This window comes from Indicator indicator, chromosome 17 (genome assembly GCF_027791375.1).
Source record: "Indicator indicator isolate 239-I01 chromosome 17, UM_Iind_1.1, whole genome shotgun sequence".
Lineage (NCBI taxonomy): Eukaryota > Metazoa > Chordata > Aves > Piciformes > Indicatoridae > Indicator > Indicator indicator.
Window position 1 is genome coordinate 13,825,789 of NC_072026.1, and position 19,258 is coordinate 13,845,046.

Consider the following 19,258-nt stretch of genomic DNA (forward strand, 5'->3'; position numbering starts at 1 on the left):
AGGGCTCCAGTCAGCTATGTAGGTGAGTGTATGTCCCTCGTTCCACTGCACCTCAGCCTGACCTCCACACCAGGTCTTCACAGTTCAGTGTCTTGATGTGAGTCCAGCTACTTGCTACCACCAGCCTGGAGCTCTGCTGAGGCTGCCTGACCTCCTGCCCCCTTCAAGTGCCTCCCCCAGCCCATCTCCAGCACTCAGTGTTGCAGCCTCTGGTGAAACCTGCTCTGCAGTGGTGCTGGGGCTCCGACACTGCTGGCTCCCACTCTGCTGGTCCTCCTGGGAACTTGCAAGAAAAGGTGGCTTAGGGGAGATCTTGTCGCCATGCTCCTGTTGTTAAAGGGTGGCTACAAAGCAGGTGGAAACACCCTTTTTACAAGCAGTCACACAGAAAAGACAAAGAGTAATAGGTGCAAGTTAGCCCTGGGGAGATGCCAACTGGACACAAGAAGACAATTTTTCACAATGAGAACAACCAGCCATTGGCATAATCTCCGCAGGGAAGTGGTGGAGTCCCCAGTATGTGATGCCAATATGTGATGTCTTTCTTGCAGAGAGGGGCCCAAAGTTGAACACAGTATTTGAGGTGTGGTCTCACCAGTGCCAAGCATGGGGACACAATCACTTTTCTACTTCTGCTTGACTCAGTATTCCTGATACAGGTGGTCAGGTTGCTGAATGGAGAATTGATTCTGTTTTAGCTCAAACCAGGAAACTTGCTTGCCTACAGAGGTCACACTCCTGTGGGAGCAGCATGGACCAGCTGAAGACCCAGCTCAGCTAGTGCAGCATCTCCTACATCCAAGCCGTCATGAGCATGGTGCTCCTGGGACAGGCAGGAGAAACGCAAACGTAAGTGCTGCAGCTTCTAGCACAACGTCTGCCAGGCCATGCCTGTTGTGGAGAGGTGGATTAGGGATGGAGAATGACAGTTATTAATTATGAATTATGAAATACGAATTATTATTAATAATTATTATAATTGTGAATAATTATTAATCACCTTATATATATTGATTGGGATGCACGGTTGTAACAATATAGTCCATAACTGGTTCAGTATTTACAATTATACCCAATTATAATATTAACAGTCAATTTCTAATTAAAGGAACGAAAGGTGCAGTTCCGCCACTTGTCCACTAGATGGAGACTCGACAAGACACTTGCAGCATGCAACTATATACAGAGATATTTATAATGTTATCACGAGGCAAGTTAAGCTAGAAATATCACGCGGCTACGCGTGGGTGCTTTGAATAGAATGTTACTGAATGTTGTACACATGGAAAGATACATTCTGTCTTTCTGTGTAGCGAGGCAAATTGCTGGGTTATGCTGGCTGCTTGCTGCTGCTGGCTTTCTGCCCGGGGTTGGTCCCATCCGGGCGGCGACTTTTCTTTCTCCCCCCCACCTCTGCGGGTGGGGGCAAGGCTTGCTTTCTCCTCCCGCGGTCTGCGGGGAGGGGCGGCTTGCCTTTCTGCCTATTGGCGGTTTCCCTTAGTGGGGTTGGAGCGGCTCCATGAACGGTCAGCCGGCAGGGCCGGTCCGGAGGAGCGGTTCTCCGTGTGGCGGGGCCGGGTTCTTTCGGGATCAGCCCTCACGATCAAGGTGGCGGTTCCCGGTAGGCGGGTTTCAGTGGGGGGTGCAGTGAAGCGATGCTTCCCCCTCGGCTCGGCTCGAAGTGAGCTGACTCTGCCAAACCTCTCGGCGACTGCTTTCCATTAAAATTACAATGCTGCAGTCTTTGCCTTTGACTTCAAAGGAGAGGCTATCTTTCGCTCTCTCCCTCAGGGAAATCGTCTTCCTCGGGGAAGACGACAGGCCTGGATGAGCAAGCAGCTCCTGAAGGATTTAAAGGAAAAAAAGAGGGTTTATCGCCTTTGGAAAGGGGGGGAGGCAACTAGTGATATGTTTAAGGATGTTGCTAGATCATGTAGAAGAAAAATTAGAGAGGCAAAAAGCACAGTTAGAAATTAAACTGGCCGCTTCCGTGAAGGACAACAAAAAGCATTTTTATAAATATATTAATGCTAAAAAGAGGGGCAAGAGGAGCCTCCACTCCTTATTGGACGTGGAGGGTAACATTGTAACTAAGGATGAGGAGAAGGCTGAGATTCTAAATACCTTCTTTGCCTCCATTTTCAACAGTAAGGCAGGAGGACTTCAGGATAACTGGCCTCCTGAGCTGGTTGATGGGGTCAAGGAGCAGTGTTGTGCTCCTGAAATCCATGTGGAATAAGTTTGAGACTTGTTGAGTCACTTGGATATTCACAAGTCCATGGGACCTGATGGGATCCATCCTAGGGTGCTGAAAGAGCTGGCAGATGAGCTGGCCAAGCCTCTCTCCATCATTTTCCACCAGTCCTGGCTCACTGGAGAGGTCCCAGAAGACTGGAAACTGGCCAGTGTGACACCCATCCACAAGAAGGGACGAACAGAAGAACCTGGGAACTACAGGCCTGTCAGCCTGACCTCAGTGCCAGGGAAAATCATGGAGCAGATTGTCTTGGGGGCAATCCCTGTGCACCTGAAGGATGGCCAAGGAATCAGGCCCAGCCAACATGGATTTAGGAAGGGCAGGTCCTGCCTCACCAACCTGATCTTCTATGATCAGGTGACAGCCTGGTGGACGTGGGAAAGGCTGTGGATGTAGTCTACCTGGACTTCAGCAAGGCCTTTGACACTGTCCCCCACAGCAAACTCCTGGCCAAGCTGTCAGCCTGTGGCTTGGACAGCAGCACTGTGCTGGGTTAGGAACTGGCTGGAGGGCCGAGCCCAGAGAGTGGTGGTGAATGGTGCCACATCCAGCTGGCAGCCTGTCACTAGTGGTGTCCCCCAGGGATCAGTGCTGGGCCCCATCCTGTTCAATATCTTTATTGATGATCTGGATGAGGGGATGGAGTCCATCATCAGTAAATTTGCAGATGACACCAAGCTGGGAGCAGGTGTTGATCTGTTAGAAGGTAGAAGGGCTCTGCAGAGGGACCTTGACAGGCTGGACAGATGGGCAGAGTCCAACCCGATGGCATTCAACAAATCCAAGTGCCAGGTGCTCCACTTTGGCCACACCAACCCCATGCAGCGCTACAGGCTGGGGTCAGAGTGGCTGGAGAGCAGCCAGGTGGAAAGGGACCTGGGGGTACTGGTTGACAGGCGCCTGAACATGAGCCAGCAGTGTGCCCAGGTGGCCAAGAGAGCCAATGGCATCCTGGCCTGCATCAGGCATAGTGTGGCCAGCAGGAGCAGGGAGGTCATTGTACCCCTGTACACAGCACTGGTTAGGCCCCACCTTGAGTACTGTGTCCAGTTCTGGGCCCCTCAGTTTAGGAAAGATGTTGAATTGCTGGAGCATGTCCAGAGAAGGGCAACGAGGCTGGTGAGAGGCCTTGAGCACAAGCCCTATGAGGAGAGGCTGAGGGAGCTGGGACTGTTTAGCCTGGAGAAGAGGAGGCTCAGGGGAGATCTCATTGCTGTCTACAACTACCTGAAGGGAGGTTGTAGCCAGGAGGGGGTTGGTCTCTTCTCCCAGGCAACCAGCACCAGAACAAGAGGACACAGTCTCAAGCTGCACCAGGGGAGGTTTAGGCTGGAGGTGAGGAGAAAGTTCTTCTCAGAGAGAGTGGTTGGCCATTGGAATGGGCTGCCCAGGGAGGTGGTGGAGTCACCATCCCTGGAGGTGTTCAAGAGGGGATTGGAGGTGGCACTTGGTGCCATGGTTTAGATAGTCATGAGGTTTAGGGTGGCAGGTTGGACTCGATGATCTTTGAGGTCTCTTCCAGCCTTCAAAGAAGAAAAAAAAAAAAAATCCCAGGTGCTTTGCCCTAACAACTTAGGGCGTGGAGCATCTGCGGCTCCTCTTCTCTCCCGCAAATGGCGGGGGCTACGCAAGATGCATTTCTGCTTATGGCTGCTTATTTAGCTTGCAGCAGATCTGGGCTGCCTGGCTTGGGCTTAGTCCTTCCCCTTTTGGCTTACAGTTTACCCTCTCTCGGGGCTACTCTCAGTCCTTTCGACTGGGTTTACAACGCTGGTATCTGCATCAGCGAAGGGATCATCCTGTTTGCTGGTTCCTTGAACAGCTCGGTGGGCTGGCTTCCATATTCGCAGAGGCTTCTAGGATGCTTGCATGTGAGAAGGCTTACAGCTTAGGCAGTGTGAGCTTACATAGCGAGTGAAGGCAAAAGGAGAGAGCAAAGTAGTACACAAATGGAGTAATACTTACAGATTTTCTCAAGGCTGGATCTGGCCAATGGGCACACTTGTCAACAACCTGCTTCAATCTATAGAAAGGGTGAAGCTAGAATTATGCCCTTAGATGGACAGAGCATAAGCATGCCATGCGATGGGTGCATGCAGTTGTTTACCCCTTAGGAGACAAGTTGGTGCCTGAGCCTTTGTCCTCCTCTCCTGAAAGGAGGGTGGAAGGGGGGGGGCCTTACCAAAACATGTTGGGACAAGTTAGCTGGTATCTGGGGGCATAATTCTGGGCATGTGGTGCCTTCATTACAATGCCAAATGCAATGCTGACTGCTTTGACCTAGAAAAGGTCTTCAGCCTTCGTAACTCATAGCCAGTAGGAGCTGTACTGACCCAGCAATACTAACAGTTAGTTGTTTCCCCCAGAAGTCGCAGGAGGTGGTAACACATGACTCTCAAACACTGACTGCTCACCATTAACGTCTGCACCCCAACCACCAGACGATGCTCTCTATTGACCCTGCAGCCATCCCAGAGTTCAAACCAGTGAGGATTTAATTGAGACAAGCAGCAACAACAGGGGTTGGCTGGAGCTCTTCTAGCCCCAACAGCTATGCTGTGCCCTGTGGTCAGCAAAGGCAGTCCATTATTCCCCACAGGAGGGACAGGGCTGGTATGCCAGAGCAGAGAGACAAACATTACCCTAAGTCTAGTGAGGATGAGTGATGGGGATTCAGAGAGCTCATCCTGGTGGGAGGAGAGAAAGGGAATGGGAACACAGCAGTGAGGACAAAAACTGGGCTTCACTAAAATAACAACTAAAGAATACAAGTAACACTCTGTGAAGGCTGGCAAATGGGTCTGAACCACACTATAAAATCCAGCAGGACTGCTGAGACATTGCTGTTGTGCAGCCAGAGACAGGATGAGTCCCTGGGATGAGATCGGGGGCTTGGTGTTGCTCAATGTGAGGGACAGCAAGGAAGGCTAAAGTACAATGGAGAATGCAATGAGCTGGAAACTCATTGTGGGGAAAGTGAGGAGCAGTTTTGATGTTGAAGGCAGAGTGAATGGTGAGAAATGTTCAGTGAACAGCAGAGAGGTGAGACAGGGACAGGGAGGGCTCACTGACTAATCGGAATCATGGGCAAAACCCATCCATTTAACTTACACAACAAAACCCCCACCCACTGACCAACCAGATCAGAGTTAAGGTAAAAAGAAGGGGCTACAGGGGTGGGGGCCCACTATCAAACCCTGGCACACACCAAGCCAGCACAAACAACTGTACAGGGGTACACCTGTTTCCTTCATGTATGAGTTACTCCTGGATCCTTTGAGCAACAGGTTATGCAGTATGAGGATTTGTGAGGAGATGGAGGGGAGACCTCATTGCTATCTATAACTCCCTGAGAGGATGTTGAAGTGAGGTGGAGATTGGTCTTTCAAGAAACTAGTGGTAGAACAAGAGGCAACAGCCTCAAGCTGTGCCAGGGGAGGTTTAGGTTGAATATTAGGAAAAACGTCCTTACTGCAACAATGGTCAGGCATTGGAACATGCTGCCCAAGGAGGTGGTGGAGTCACTGTCTCTGGAGGTGTTCAAAATACGTGTAGATATGACACTTCAGGCCATGGTTTAGTGAGCATGGTAACACTGGGTTGACAGTTGGACTCAATAATGTTACTGTCTTTTCCAACTTTTGTTACTCTACGGCTAGACAGCAACTATTGTGATGTAATAGTTGTGCTACCGCTATATAAGGCCTCAGTGTTCTAGCAGGCTCCACTGGTGTTCAGAGCAGTCTGTGAGTACAGAGCAGTCTCGGACACCGGCTCTTTCCCGGAAAAGCATCCGGATTTAGGCACTTTTCCCTTGACTGTACAGTCTGGAAAATTGCTGTGTGGTAACGCAAACATGGCAGGTGCGCTTGGCACTGCAGTTAGCTTTCTTTTCGATTTCGCCAATGCTTTCAATCTCCTGCTAGACGACAAGCCCTGGGCAATGACAGAGCTGTTAGCAAGTAAGTAGAGGTTCTTACTTGATACAGCAGCAAATCTGGCTTCTGTATCGATGTCTTCTGTTGGTGTTCCTTAAAAGTCAGTTGGTTCTTAAGGAAATTTAACTTGCAGTGATGCAGTTCACTACACATGGAACCACCACATCTGTGGCAGTGGAGTCTGTCAGTTCCTCAGTTTGCTGGTTCGGCCAGCCCAAAAACTTCCAAAATGCAAATGGAGACAGCTCCTCAGAGGTCCTTCCAAAACCTATGCCGTAATCTCCAGAGTTTACTAACAGTGCTCTTCTCTTGAGAGGAAGTATCTTTTTTCTGAATGTCATAATGAAAAGGCTTGACTGTCTAACCTGACACCGAGTGTTCGCAAAACCAGCCATTACTCCAGCCAGGAAATGCAAAATTCCAAACATTTGGTGTGTGCTCCTGATCTCGGGAGCTGTTACTGTGCTATGTCGGAACAGAACTGCCATAGTGAAAGGGGATTTGGGGGAAGCTTTCTTGGGAAAACATTTTCAGCACCTGAGAGAATCAATGCATTAAAGTTACTTAGAAAAACAAAACAAAACAAAAAACAACACCCCCCCAAAAAAAAGCTGCTTTACTATCTCTTGGGCACAGCAGCAGCACTGACTATTGAAGAACAACTTGTGTTTTCTTGACCCGTGTTTCTATGAATTTCATTTACCGGCAAAATGGGGCAAAAACAGACACAAGAATCCTCTAGTACAGTATTGCCCTGTTGTGTTGGTTGCTGTGTAAAACAATGGTTGCTACTGGGGAGATGTTGTAAAGAAAGATACCACCTATTTGTTCTGGGGGATTCCCCACCCCAGGTAGCTTTATTGCAGCATCTGGTTAATTCTCCCTTTCGCTTTGCAGGTAAAATCATCAGTGTGTTCAGAGGACCCCGTCCTTCGGTGAGTGTGGAAGTGACGTTTTACTTTCAGAGCACTTAAGAACAGTGGAGCATGCTGTCAGCTTCTGTTCAGAATGTCATTGCCTGCTTTGGCCAGATTAGTAGCCTCTTTAGAAGTTGGCTATCAGTCATAACTGAGTGTCAGAGGAACTACGATGCTCTGTGTTTAGCTGTAGGACAGTGGGCTCAGGTCCAGGTGGGGTAGGGCAGCGATACAGTCAACACAGTAAAACACAGGTGTGAAGATGAGATCTTCCTGTTTCCTGTGGATTGTCCTTTATTGGTATTCAGGCAGACCAAAGATAAAGCAAGGAGATGTGAATGTGTAGAACAGTGTCTTTATTTGCCTCAGCTCTCTAAGTGGCTTCTTGTAGCCTGCTTTAAAGCAGTTGGTAAACACTTAACAAGGCAATTGGAAGTGACTTCCAGTGATCTATTCAAACACCACATTTCGTGAAATGAGGCCTTGACCAAGCATAGGAATGATTTAGCTGCTTTGAGCAGAAATGAAAGCCACCAAGATGAATTAACAAAACTACGCAGAGCTCCCTTCCCATTGCACTGTGCTGAGTGTAACTTAGAAAAGAGGCCTGTAGGACTACAGGCATATCTAGGCTGGTTTCTGATGTCTAAGCAGACTGAAGTTGTGTGTAATTACCAAAACTCCCAAGTGCTAGAATGGTGACCATCACTCATGCTCCTGTCTGTCCACAGAGTGCACAACCAGCACCGGAATGCCCGCAAGGCCCCTCTGTTTCTGAAGAAGCAGATGGAGATCAAGAAAAGGAGGAAGAGGACAATGAAATTTCACCTGTGCAACAGCCTGAATATATACAATCAGTAAGTCCCAGGTTTGGTCATCCCTGTAGCTGGTGTAACTCAGAGCGACATGTCTCTGGTCAGACAGCATTTGGATGAAGACTCCAAGGGGTGGAGTCCTGCTACTATGACATATGTGCCAAGTGTAACTTAGAACAGAGGCAGAGGCCTGTAGGAGGACTACAGGGACAGTTAGGCTGGTTTCTCATGTCTAAGCAGATTAATTACCAAGCTTGCAAGTGCCAGAATGGTGACCATTCCTCATGCTCCTGTCTGTCCACAGAGCAGCACAGAAACAGCATCAGAAACAGCATCAGAAACATCATCAGGGACAGCATCAGAAACATCTTCAGAAACATCTTCAGAAACAGCTTCAGAAACAGCATCAGAAACATCTTCAGAAACAGCATCAGAAACATCTTCAGAAACAGCATCAGAAACATCATCAGGGACAGCATCAGAAACATCATCAGGGACAGCATCAGGAACGTCATCAGAAACAACATCAGAATCCCAGCTGTCTTCTTCTGCTTCCGATGAAGAAAGTGAAGAGGATGATGATGAGGAGGATGGAGATGAGGATGAAGATGATAAGAGAGATAATAAAAAGCCTCCATCTGTTATGGTAACACGGCGCAAACAGTCAAAAATGGTAAGTCTCAGCTTTGGTCAGCTACAGCTGGTGTAATTCAGATCAGGCAACACCTGGAGTTGTTGCCATAGTCCTACTATGACATACTAGTGCTTCAGCCAAGCCACTGACACAAGGAAAGTCTGCACTGTCCTTTCACATTTAGTCACAAGTTTGCTGTGGTGTGGTTTTGTTTGTGAGTATCACACAATGTAGTGGGCCCGATCCTGCCAGTCCCATCATGGTGAGCTGAAATACAAGCTGATAGACCAGTTCTGGAGAGGTGGCCACTGCCCCAGGTGGGCCAGATGACCCCAACCTGCTGAACAGAAACCTATTTATTGAGAAGTTTGTACTCGTTTTTCATCACTTTCCCGCTGCCTACCAGTCCTTCACCCCGCTGCTTACACTCTCATTCTAGCAGACAGTTTTTCCCCAACTGCTCTCGCATTGGCTTCAGCGATACAGCATTTCCTTATCTCCACAATCCCATCCTTTCTCACACGGTTCCGAGGTACAAGACGTCCTATCACTTATCCCCCCCGTGTTCCTGGAGAAACGCGAAGGCCGGCTAAACAACCCTTTAACTACTCCCTTGGGTTCCCACACTGTGGTTCAGACAGGGACTGTGAATTAAGCACAGTATCAGCTGTGGTGGTGTTGTGTCTTTGAATGTTGCTGGTGTAAAAGGGAGTGACTTTGTCCAGAGTATCTGTGTACGCTCTTTGCCATCAGTGGAGAGAGCAGTCATCAGATGTGGATCACAACCTTGCAGGATCCATGGAAGTACTTGTCCCCTGGAGGTACCTGTCCCAACCTGTCCCTCTCCACAGCCTCTCTAAGTAGCTAAATGAACAGCTGAGATCACACCTCTAACTTTTGCATGGCTGAAGATTGGTGAGAAGAATCCTACACAGCTCTGCATTGTAGAGAGAAGGAAGGTCTCTGAAGGACTGGAATGCAAGTCCTAATGGCCACTCCCTTAAGCCTGCAATACTGATGAGAAAGTCAGTTCAACAGTTCTGATCAGAAAGGACAGATGCTCCCTGCTTCTGTTCAAACACTTTAGGTAGCAACAAGGCTATGGGTCCCAGGACAGATCTATTTCTGTATCCTTGCTACAAGGCACATTTGTGGTTTCTGTTGTCTTTCAGACAATCAGTGAAAACTGAGCATGAAACCAGCTATGGATGTGTGTTAATGTAGCCTTTCATTTTCACCTGTTCAGATTGAGAAGTGAACACCAATCCTAAACATTTCAAGAGCTCTGGATATGGCAAATAGCACCTTCCTAAGGGTTTGCTTTTGAAATGTCACCTCTGCGGCATCTCTGCAAGCCAACTTTCTGACCCAGATCAATTTCTTGTTACAGATCTCCCCAGGCTCTGCAATCAGACCTGCTGCTGCATCAGCACCAGCAGCTATAGCTATCTCTCCTCAGCCTGAAGACTCAATGAGAAAGACTTCATGCGGCCAGCCTGACACGCGGAGGAAGAAATCCAAGCTGAGAAAAAAGGCACTCCTCCTCGCAGATCAACTGAGTACGTACTCTGTGTGTGGCATCTGACCAAGCAATGCATGGTCTGCACATCTCAAGTCCTCATGTACGAGTGTTCATCCTCAGTTGAGTGCCAGAAGGCACTTACAGGTCCCTGCAGAAACTGTGACTGTGTTCAGAGGAAGTAAAGAGCACTCTAGGTATCCCCCTTCTGCCTCTGAGGGCAGCTGCGATTGAGCTGGATTTACCTAGCTTCCTTCTACATATGCCAAAGGCAAAAGCAATGATTGTTTCTGGTTGAACAGAAGACTGTGACATGATCTGCTCCATTTTTGAAGTGAGCATCTTTAATTTTGCTTCTTTCAGGGAGCCTTGTGAGCGTGGGAGACCCTAAAAAGAAATACAGGCAATTGCAAAAAATTGGTGAAGGGTAAGTCCAATCACAGTTACTTACACAGAAACACCCAAGAGCTGCTATAACCAGCTCAAAACTGTGAGGCTGCAGGTCAACTTAGAGTAATGGGGAAAGATCCTCCAGAAAAAATAATCACAAAGGTAATCAAAGAGGATGATCAGGAGGAATTGGACTGCTGCACCAGCCCTTTTTCTTTGTGTTGGAATTAGGTTTTGGACACCCTGCAAAGCAGGGCTGGTGGGGTGCTGCACTGTGCACTGCTGGCTGAAGGAGTGAATATACAAAGCTGGTTTAGAAGCACTACAGGCAGCAGAGATCTGTCTCCTGCCTGGGCTTGCTTTCACTCATAGGGACTAAATCTCTTCTCATTCCTTTGCTGCTGTTTTGTTTCTAGGGCATCAGGAACAGTTTATCGCGCACTTGAACTGGCCACAGGACGCGAGGTAAGTGTCAAGAGTCCAGTAGATTCCACAAGTTTTCAGCTTTCCCCTTGCATGTGAACTGGGGATGGAGCTTTCAGGTCACCAGTAGACCTTTTACTACAAAGGCTGCTCCTCTGCATCTTTACATTCATTTCCTTTTTCAAGACAGATCTTATGAATGTATGCAAATCCTGCCCCAAAATTTTACTGTAGAAAAGTAGAAAGGTGAGAGAGAAAGGGGTGGTCTGTCTCCTCTGTGCCATGTCAAGAGCAAGACTAGACAGAGGAGGCAAGAGGTGACTGGCCAAACGTGTAGGGAGGGACAAGAGGCAGGCTTTAAATAGCACAGACCACATCTCCATGTGGCCATGTAGCCTGTAACTAGCACCAAAGGCAGCAGAGAAATAGGCTGTTGTAACGTAAGGCACTGAGCTCCTGAGCCTAACAAGGCAGTTTGGCACAGCTTGGCTGTCACATCCACATACGCTCACTCCATGTTCATTCAGACCTCGTGTAACAGATTGCTCGTGCATGGTTTTTAATGTCATTTCAGGTGGCCATAAAGCAAATGGAACTCAAACATGTGCCGATAAAACATTTAATAGAGGAAATCCGTATCCTGAAGGCAAGCAAGAATGCCAATATTGTGAACTATTTAGAGAGGTAAGTAGTTATGTTCACAGCTATGTTCACATCTATGTTCATACTGCAAGCCAAAGATTCACTAGCAGAAAACTGATCTCTTTATCTACTCTGACACTGTTGTCTTTTCAGCTACATAGTCAGTGAGCAGCTCTGGCTGGTGATGGAATACATGCCTGGAGGCTCTTTGGCTGATGTCATTAGTATCTTGTGTCTGGATGAAGGACAGATAGCAGCTGTCTGCAGGGAGGTAAGGAATCCTGTGCATGTTTCTGATCCCCTGGCCAGGATGGGACTTCTCAACAAGTGGTAGGAGCATGAGCGATGTCATCTCCAGAGGTTTGTGTGCCTCTGTTGCTTTTACAGTATGGAGAGGAAAAGATATCTTCAGTGAACTGTCTGCCAGTATCTTCTGAAACTCTGCTGTTACCTGTTTATGTACTCTTATTGTACTATCTCCTTTTTTATTTTAGATTTACTGTTTCTCATCTTTGCCTCTGTCTCCCTGGAAAAGCAAACATGCTGGTGGCAAAATTTTAAATTAACTGCCAAGAAAAACAGGGACTTGTTTATCACAGCCCTCAGCTTGGAAGGATAGCTAGCATTCCACCCAACCACCATTGTTTCCTTCTGACAAACAAAAATGTCAGTCATGGCAGCTGACTGTCCTGTGGAATGGGTCTGCTTGGCAAACTGAGCCCTCAGCACCCCTCAGAAGAGAGTCACCGACGACAGTTACTCTTTCTCCTTAATGGGGGGAGCTGTGTGTGGCTGACTTGCTCTAGGCAACCCTCTGGATGGAGCTTCACCTACAGCCTCATTTGCCTTTTTTGAGAGCCCCAGATCTGTTCTGCAAGGGCAACTGGGAAAGTGAGGGAGGGCTGGCGAGGATTTGCCTGATTTCCCGCCGTTGGGGCCGGCAGCTGCGGCCCACTCTCCCTGTGCTTTTGGCATGTTAGGAAAGGTTCCTCCGGTGAGATGCTGCCTTTGCTGCCTGTGGAAGGGCAGTGTGGGGCTGTGAGTGTTCTGGAAGCCAGCATGGTGCTCTCCACCCATATGGTGATGCTGCTGAGAAGCAGCTACCATGGCATGAACTGTTGCCTTCACCTCAGGGTGTTGCTCCACCAATCTATCTCCCTCTCACACTCCCCCATACTCCTTAGCCTTACCCACTCCTCTTTCAGCTCTTCCACCAGGCTCAGCAGATACTTCCCTGCTAACACTGCACGCAGGTATTGTTTCTGCTGCCCTCTGGGACTCCCTGCAGCCAGACAGCTGTAGGTTTGCATGCCCACTCCATCTGGGTCCCCACACCCCTTCTGGCGATAGCTTTCGGCCGAGTAGAATCCACAGCTGGGTCCGCCCCTTCCCTCTGGGAGGGCGGGGGGCACCTGTTGAGCTGCACTAACTGCGCCAGCTGCCCTAACTGCCCAGCGCCAATTGCCCTAACTGCCCAGCGCCAACCGCCCTAACTGCCCTGCGCCAACTGCCTTGCCCCGGGCCGTTACCGGCCGCCCTGCGCCTCCTGCGCCTGCTCTTGCACGAGCGCTTGCTTTGTCCCCGCCCGCGCTGACGCACAGCCGGTGCTGCTCAGGCGCTCGCGTTTCCCGCCGTTGGGGCCGGCAGCTGCGGCCTGCTCTCCCTGTTCTTTTTGCGTGTTAGGAAAGGTTCCTCCGGTGAGATGCTGCCTTTGCTGCCTGTGGAAGGGCAGTGTGGGGCTGTGAGCATTCTGGAAGCCAGCATGATGCTCTCCACCCATATGGTGATGCTGCTGAGAAGCAGCTACCATGGCATAAAGTGTGAGGAAAAGAGAAGCAAACAGGTCACAGTGCAGGGCCAGACTGAGCTGCAGTTGCCAACGTGGCTTGCTGGAGCTTTGGTCTGTATGACAGAGTTTATGCTTTCTGTAAAAAAAATAGCAATTTACAAACGTACCTGAGTAAGCAGTTCTGAGCTATGCATTTACAGAGAACTACACTTGCCTGTGGGGCTGTCAGCAGCATTGAGTTCATGACAACAAATGCTCTGCATGGAAAATGGCTTCAGCCCAAGCTTTTCAAAAAGAGAGCTGGGTTTAGGTACCTGATACATGCAGCAAAGCTGATGGCAGTATAATTATAATTCATAGCATTACATTCCACCTCTACCATACCAGAGAAAGCATTTTTCTGCTGCAGCAATGATCCCTGTAGAGCCCCAAAGAGACTTTTGTGAAAATGTTAAACACTAATGAAGGCCATTTGACAGACTATAAAACTTGAACAGAGTGGCTGAGATGGTTATGAAGTACAAAGAAATCCAAATTTCCTGACTGTAGCAAAGGCAGAAAGCAATCCTTTAGCTTAATTTTCAAGACCTGAATTTACAGCCATAAAATCTATTTCCAAGCGGTCTTACATAATGAGCCTCTTACACTGCATAGCTTGACAACATAGAAATGTCTGTTGTGAGGAAACCCTAATGTCAGGCTCTATGCAAAAGTTAGAAGAAAGTTTGTACCAGGACCCTGCTGTGAAGAAAATGTGAAACAATACCTGTCCTCCGTTATACCCAAGTTAAACTTGAAAGACATCAACTCTGTCAGCAATAAACCAATGCAAAATTTTGAGTGAAACTTGATTCCTGCCAGGGCACAGTCTCCACCTTGTGTAATGTCCATTGGGGTCCTCACTACAAAAAAAACAAAACAAAAAAAAAAAAAAAAACAAAAAAAAAAAACCAAAAAAAACACATTGAGGTGCTGGAGTGGGTCCCAAGAAGGGCAGTGAGACTGGTGAGGTGTCTGGAGAACAGGTCTTGTGAGGAAGAAACTTATTCACGGAAAGGGTTCTCAAACACAGGAACAGGCTCCCCAGGGAGGTGGTTGAATCCCGATTCCTGGAAGTATTTAAAAGGTGCAGAGATGTGGTGCTGAGGGCCATGGTTTAGCACCAGACTTGTTAGAGTTAATGGCTGGACTCAATGATCTCAGAGGTCTTTTCCAGCCAAAACGATTCTATGATTCTGTGAATCATATGATACTCTTGTCCAGAGATAGAAACTTGTGAGTTATGAGCTTGAGGTGAAAAATAGAAGGCAAAAGCCAATATGAGAGCCTTTATGAAGGCAAAGATCTTATTTGCTGTGGTGTTCTAATAGGCACTGCAGGATCTGCCTTTCTATTTTAACATTGTCCTGGCACACCTGGTCTCAAGACTATACTGATTTTTTTGCCAACGAACTGAAACATCTGATTCATGTCCCTCCCCACCAAGTTGGTGACTTTGGGCAGAAAGCTGTAAGCTTAAGGGCATCCATTTATACCCCAACGGTCATTTACATGCTTCACCGTGTCCCACAAGCATCCTGACCATCCAGCTTCATGGGGTTTCAAAAGTCTTTTTAATAGGCCATTTGTTCTTTCTACTATCCTATTTGCCTGAGGATAGTATGGAGTGTGGAATACCCTCTGAATTCCTTCATCTTGAGCCCAGTCTTGGACTACCGTTGCTTTAAAACCAGAACCATTATCTGATTGAATAGATGTTGGTTTGGCAAGAAGCAGCAGCAAGCTATGCCTCTTGACAGCACAGTATTCTGCCATTGCTCACATTCATCTAGAAATTAAATCTTCTAGAACCATTTCCTTTCTTGTGTGATGAAATCAGGTCATTAATCTTTACCCTCATGTATGTTTTTTTTTTTTTAATCTGTCAGTGCCTGCAAGCTCTGGATTTCCTTCATTCAAACAACATCATTCATAGAGACATCAAAAGTGACAATATCCTCCTTGGAATGGATGGATCTGTCAAACTGGGTAGGTAATCTTGGTCAGGAACAGCATTCCCAAGATGTGGTGTGGGGCTGCCAGTTTGGGTAACTGACTGCCAGATACCCAAAACTGATGCCTGTGGTCAAGCGCTGACCACTGGTGCAGGCTGAGGGTAGTTCTTTCATGCAGAGAAGGATAGAATTAGGAAGGTGTAAAGAGTGGCTTTGGTTTGGGTGGGTCCCTTCAAGACTGAGGGAAGGACATTCTAAAGCTTCAAGTGAATGAAGGCCACTGCATGCAACCTGAGGGATTTTTTCTTTAAGTGGGCACTTCAGTATTTCACTGGCTGCAGCACTGAGTGACCGGTTCATGGCTGCTGTTCCAGATAGGTTCAGGCACGTGTTCTCAAGACAAACAAATAGTAGGCATTGCTTTTGCTTGGTTTCATCCTTCTAGCTGGATTTAACAATACTTGTTTTTCTTCTCAGCTGATTTTGGCATCTGTGCTCAGATCACCCCTGACAAGAGCAGGAGGAAAACACTGGTTGGGACTCCTCACTGGGTAGCACCAGAAGTGGCAAGAGAAAACGCCTATGGTCCTAAAGTGGACATCTGGTCACTTGGCATCACAGCAATAGAAATGGTGGAAGGAGAACCTCCTTACTTCGATCAAAATCCTCACAGGGTAAGGATAAGTAGATACCACTGTCTTCCTAATCTGCACCATGTTTTGTCTCCCCTGAGCCAAAACCTCAAGTCACTTTAGCGTGAACTAGTTCTCCAAAGGCTTCCCTTGAGATGGGAATCCCCTACTAGTGTCACCTTTCTTTCTTTCTTGATAGCACTAGTCCTAAGTCATGGGATTGGCCAATATGTTCTGGGCAACTGCATGGGTGGACATCCATCTCCATCGTCATTCACCCAGCCCTCTGTTTCTAGAGCCCCATATCTGTTGTGTACGGGCAACTGAAAAGATTAGGGAGATTGGGAGGGGACTTGCCTGCCTCTCCAGGGAGGGACCAGCCTCCATTCTCCCCTATCTCTTAGGTCTCCTTCTTTTTCTGGGTGGCAAGAGAACATGGGATCCCCTGCTTCCTGTGCAGTCTGTACCCTCAGGGATGGCAGAGCCTGGCTTCATGAGTCTATCTCCCTTTCACATTCCTTTATAGTCTTTAGTCTTGTGACTTCCTCCTTCAGTTCAACCAGCATGCTGAACTGTTCACATCTAACACCACAGGTGTTATCTGCACCATCCTCCACTGCAAGTACCACGTTCCACCACTCTGCAGCCAGGGGCCTGGACTGCCTACATGTTTGCGTGTCTGGTGTCTTGGTACCCACAGTTTTCCTAACAACAGCCTTTGGCTGGGTTGCAGCCACGGCTGGATCTCTATGGGCGATTGCTTGCTTACTACTTCTGTTCCGCAGGGATGGAATTAATTACTCATTGTTCTGATAGGACCACTGCAAGTTTTTCTTTCACCACGTAAGTGAAGGTGATCTGGAATTTGGAGAGTGCTGAAAGGCACAGTTGCAGGTGGCTGCTGTCTGCCCAGTTACGCCTTTTCTCAATAACATATTTGTGCATGCGGCTTACATGTCTGTTGAAAACGAAGTTCCAAGTGGTTCTATTTCTTTATCCAAGGACTAAGATAATCAGATTAGTTTATGAGGTTGGTTACCGTTTTTATGCAGAGGAGAGCAAAAAATTGGACTACCCTTATGAAAGTAAAATGGTATAGTTCATAACTAAGTAAGCCAATGCAATCACCTGTCAAAGCAATGTCATTTTGATGTTGGAATAGCTGTGGCTGCATTAGAAGGGTTATTTGTTGGTAGAGAAACATCATCTCTAACTCTCTGCCAGGGAAGAAACTGCTGCTGGAGACTGGACCTTAAAAATCAGAGAGGGGTCTATTATGAGCACTTGTGGATATGAAAGAAACAGGTGGAGTCTCATGTTTCCTTTCTCTATAGGTGCTAAAAATGGTAGCCCAGAACAGAGCACCAAAGCTGCAGAACCCCAGCAAACAGTCCCCACTGTTCTGTGACTTTCTGAACTGCTGCCTGGAGGTGGATGAGAATAAGCGATGGTCTGCCAAGGAGCTTTTGCAGGTAAAGCACAAAGCAACTGCAAGTGAAACAGCTGCACTCTGGATGGTTTTGTCATCAGCTGAACTTGAAGGCATCTGTGGACCACCCCCCGACCCCCTTCCCCACTTAGTACTCTTTAGTCATGGTGCTTTTCAACTGAAAAGTAGAATCACAGACTGGTTTGGGGTGGAAGAGACCTTTAAAGGTCATCTAGTCCACCCTGCCTTGCAGAAAGCAGGCACATCTTCCACTACAACAGGTTGCTCAGAGCGCTGTCCAACCTGACCTGGAATGTGCCCAGAGATGGGGCATCTGCCACTTCCCTGGGCAACCTGTGCCAATATTTCACCACCCTCAGCATAAAGATTTTCTCCCTCATTTAGTCTAAATTTTCCCTCTTTTATTTTAAAATCATCACCCCTTGTCCTGCCTCAACAGATGCTATTAAAAAGTTCCTCCCCATCATTCTTATGGCACCTTTAGGTATTAAAAGGCCACAATTAGGAATATCTCCTTGGAGCCTTCTCCAAGCTCTCAGCCTTCCTTCACAGAAGAGGTGCTCCTGCCCTCTCATTTTTTTTTTTTGGTGGCTCTTCTGTATGTTGGCAGTATATGCAGTTTTTACCTGGGGGGAAAATCATTCATGTGCAATACCAGGCAGGTGCTGCTTTCACTGCAACCCAGATCTGAGACCATCAGATCTGTCACCTGTCTCCCTGCTCCTGTCTTGGTGCTGGAGACCTGTCCCTCAGTAGTCTTCAGACCAGCACATGGGCCGAGATGCTACTGGGATAACATTTCCTAGAGGTATTGGGGTTCCCTGAGGAATGGCTTATGCCCCTCAGCTTTTCTGATGCCTACAATAGCCCCTAGAAAACAGGGACCTAAGGAAGTGTTTTGAGTTTCCTGAAAGGAACAAGGAAGGCCCTGGGACAGCAAGCAGCAGTCCCAGAGCACAGGCAGGGCCAAAATCCCATCTAGCTGAGGCCACTGTGAGAAATGGATTAATGGGATGATGGGCTGTGTGCTACCTGCGGCAGCAAGGTACTGGACATGAACGCGCAGGTGCAGATGGTCCCCCCAGTGCGCTTTGTGCATTTCCTAGTAATTAGAGGAACACTGCTTGAGCCTGTGAGTAACTGGGTTTGGGAAGTAATGGTTCCTTTCTTTTTCTTTCTCTGACAGCATCCATTTTTAAAATTAGCCAAGCCACTCTCCAGCCTGACTCCTCTCATCATCGCGGCAAAGCAATTGAATAAGAAGAGCAGCCGCTAGTGCTTGCGGCCCACTTTCTTCCATGGCAGCTCAGACCAGGACTGTGAACAAAAACCTCAACTCCTGTGCTGCAGGGCAGATGGAGGGATGAAGAAACCAGTGGGCACAGTCCTGGAGATGATCCAAGAACTGAGAAACTGCCATATGGGGAAACCATGGAAGAAGAGGTATTGGTCAGCATTGAGAAAAGTGACTTAGGGGAGGCCTTACCACCATGCTTCAGTAGTTGAAGGGTGGCTACAAAGAAAGTGGAGACTCCCTTTTCCCAAGCAGTCCCATGAAAAGACATGGTGTAATGGGACCAAGTTAGCCCTGGGGAGATTCCAGCTACTCTGCCCTAGGCCTGGAGCATTCATGATGTTTTTATGATCCAAGTGCAGAATCTGGCACCTGGCCTTGTTCAACTTCATTGAATTGACCTCATCCCACTGATCCTTTTCCCTTTGAACCTAGTTTAAAGTCCTCTTAATGAGCCCCGCCAACTCATGGGCAAGAATCTATTTTCCCCTTTCAGATAGCTGGAGACCATCTGTCACCAGCTGGCCTGGTGCTATATAAATATCCCCATGATCAAAAACCTCT

The 19,258-nt window shown here is 47.9% G+C and overlaps 1 protein-coding gene across 1 annotated transcript; it reads left to right on the forward strand.

The window, feature by feature from the left end:
- The first annotated feature begins 6,113 nt into the window (after positions 1–6,113).
- On the forward strand, positions 6,114–18,676 carry LOC128972757 (serine/threonine-protein kinase PAK 3-like). The gene is made up of 13 exons (XM_054388863.1): positions 6,114–6,219; positions 7,093–7,130; positions 7,844–7,969; positions 8,232–8,600; positions 9,952–10,120; positions 10,444–10,507; positions 10,887–10,935; positions 11,468–11,577; positions 11,689–11,806; positions 15,253–15,352; positions 15,796–15,992; positions 17,285–17,422; positions 18,587–18,676. The coding sequence occupies exons 1-13, from the start codon at positions 6,114–6,116 to the stop codon at positions 18,674–18,676; spliced, it is 1,674 nt and encodes a 557-aa protein (XP_054244838.1).
- Positions 18,677–19,258: the final 582 nt, after the last annotated feature.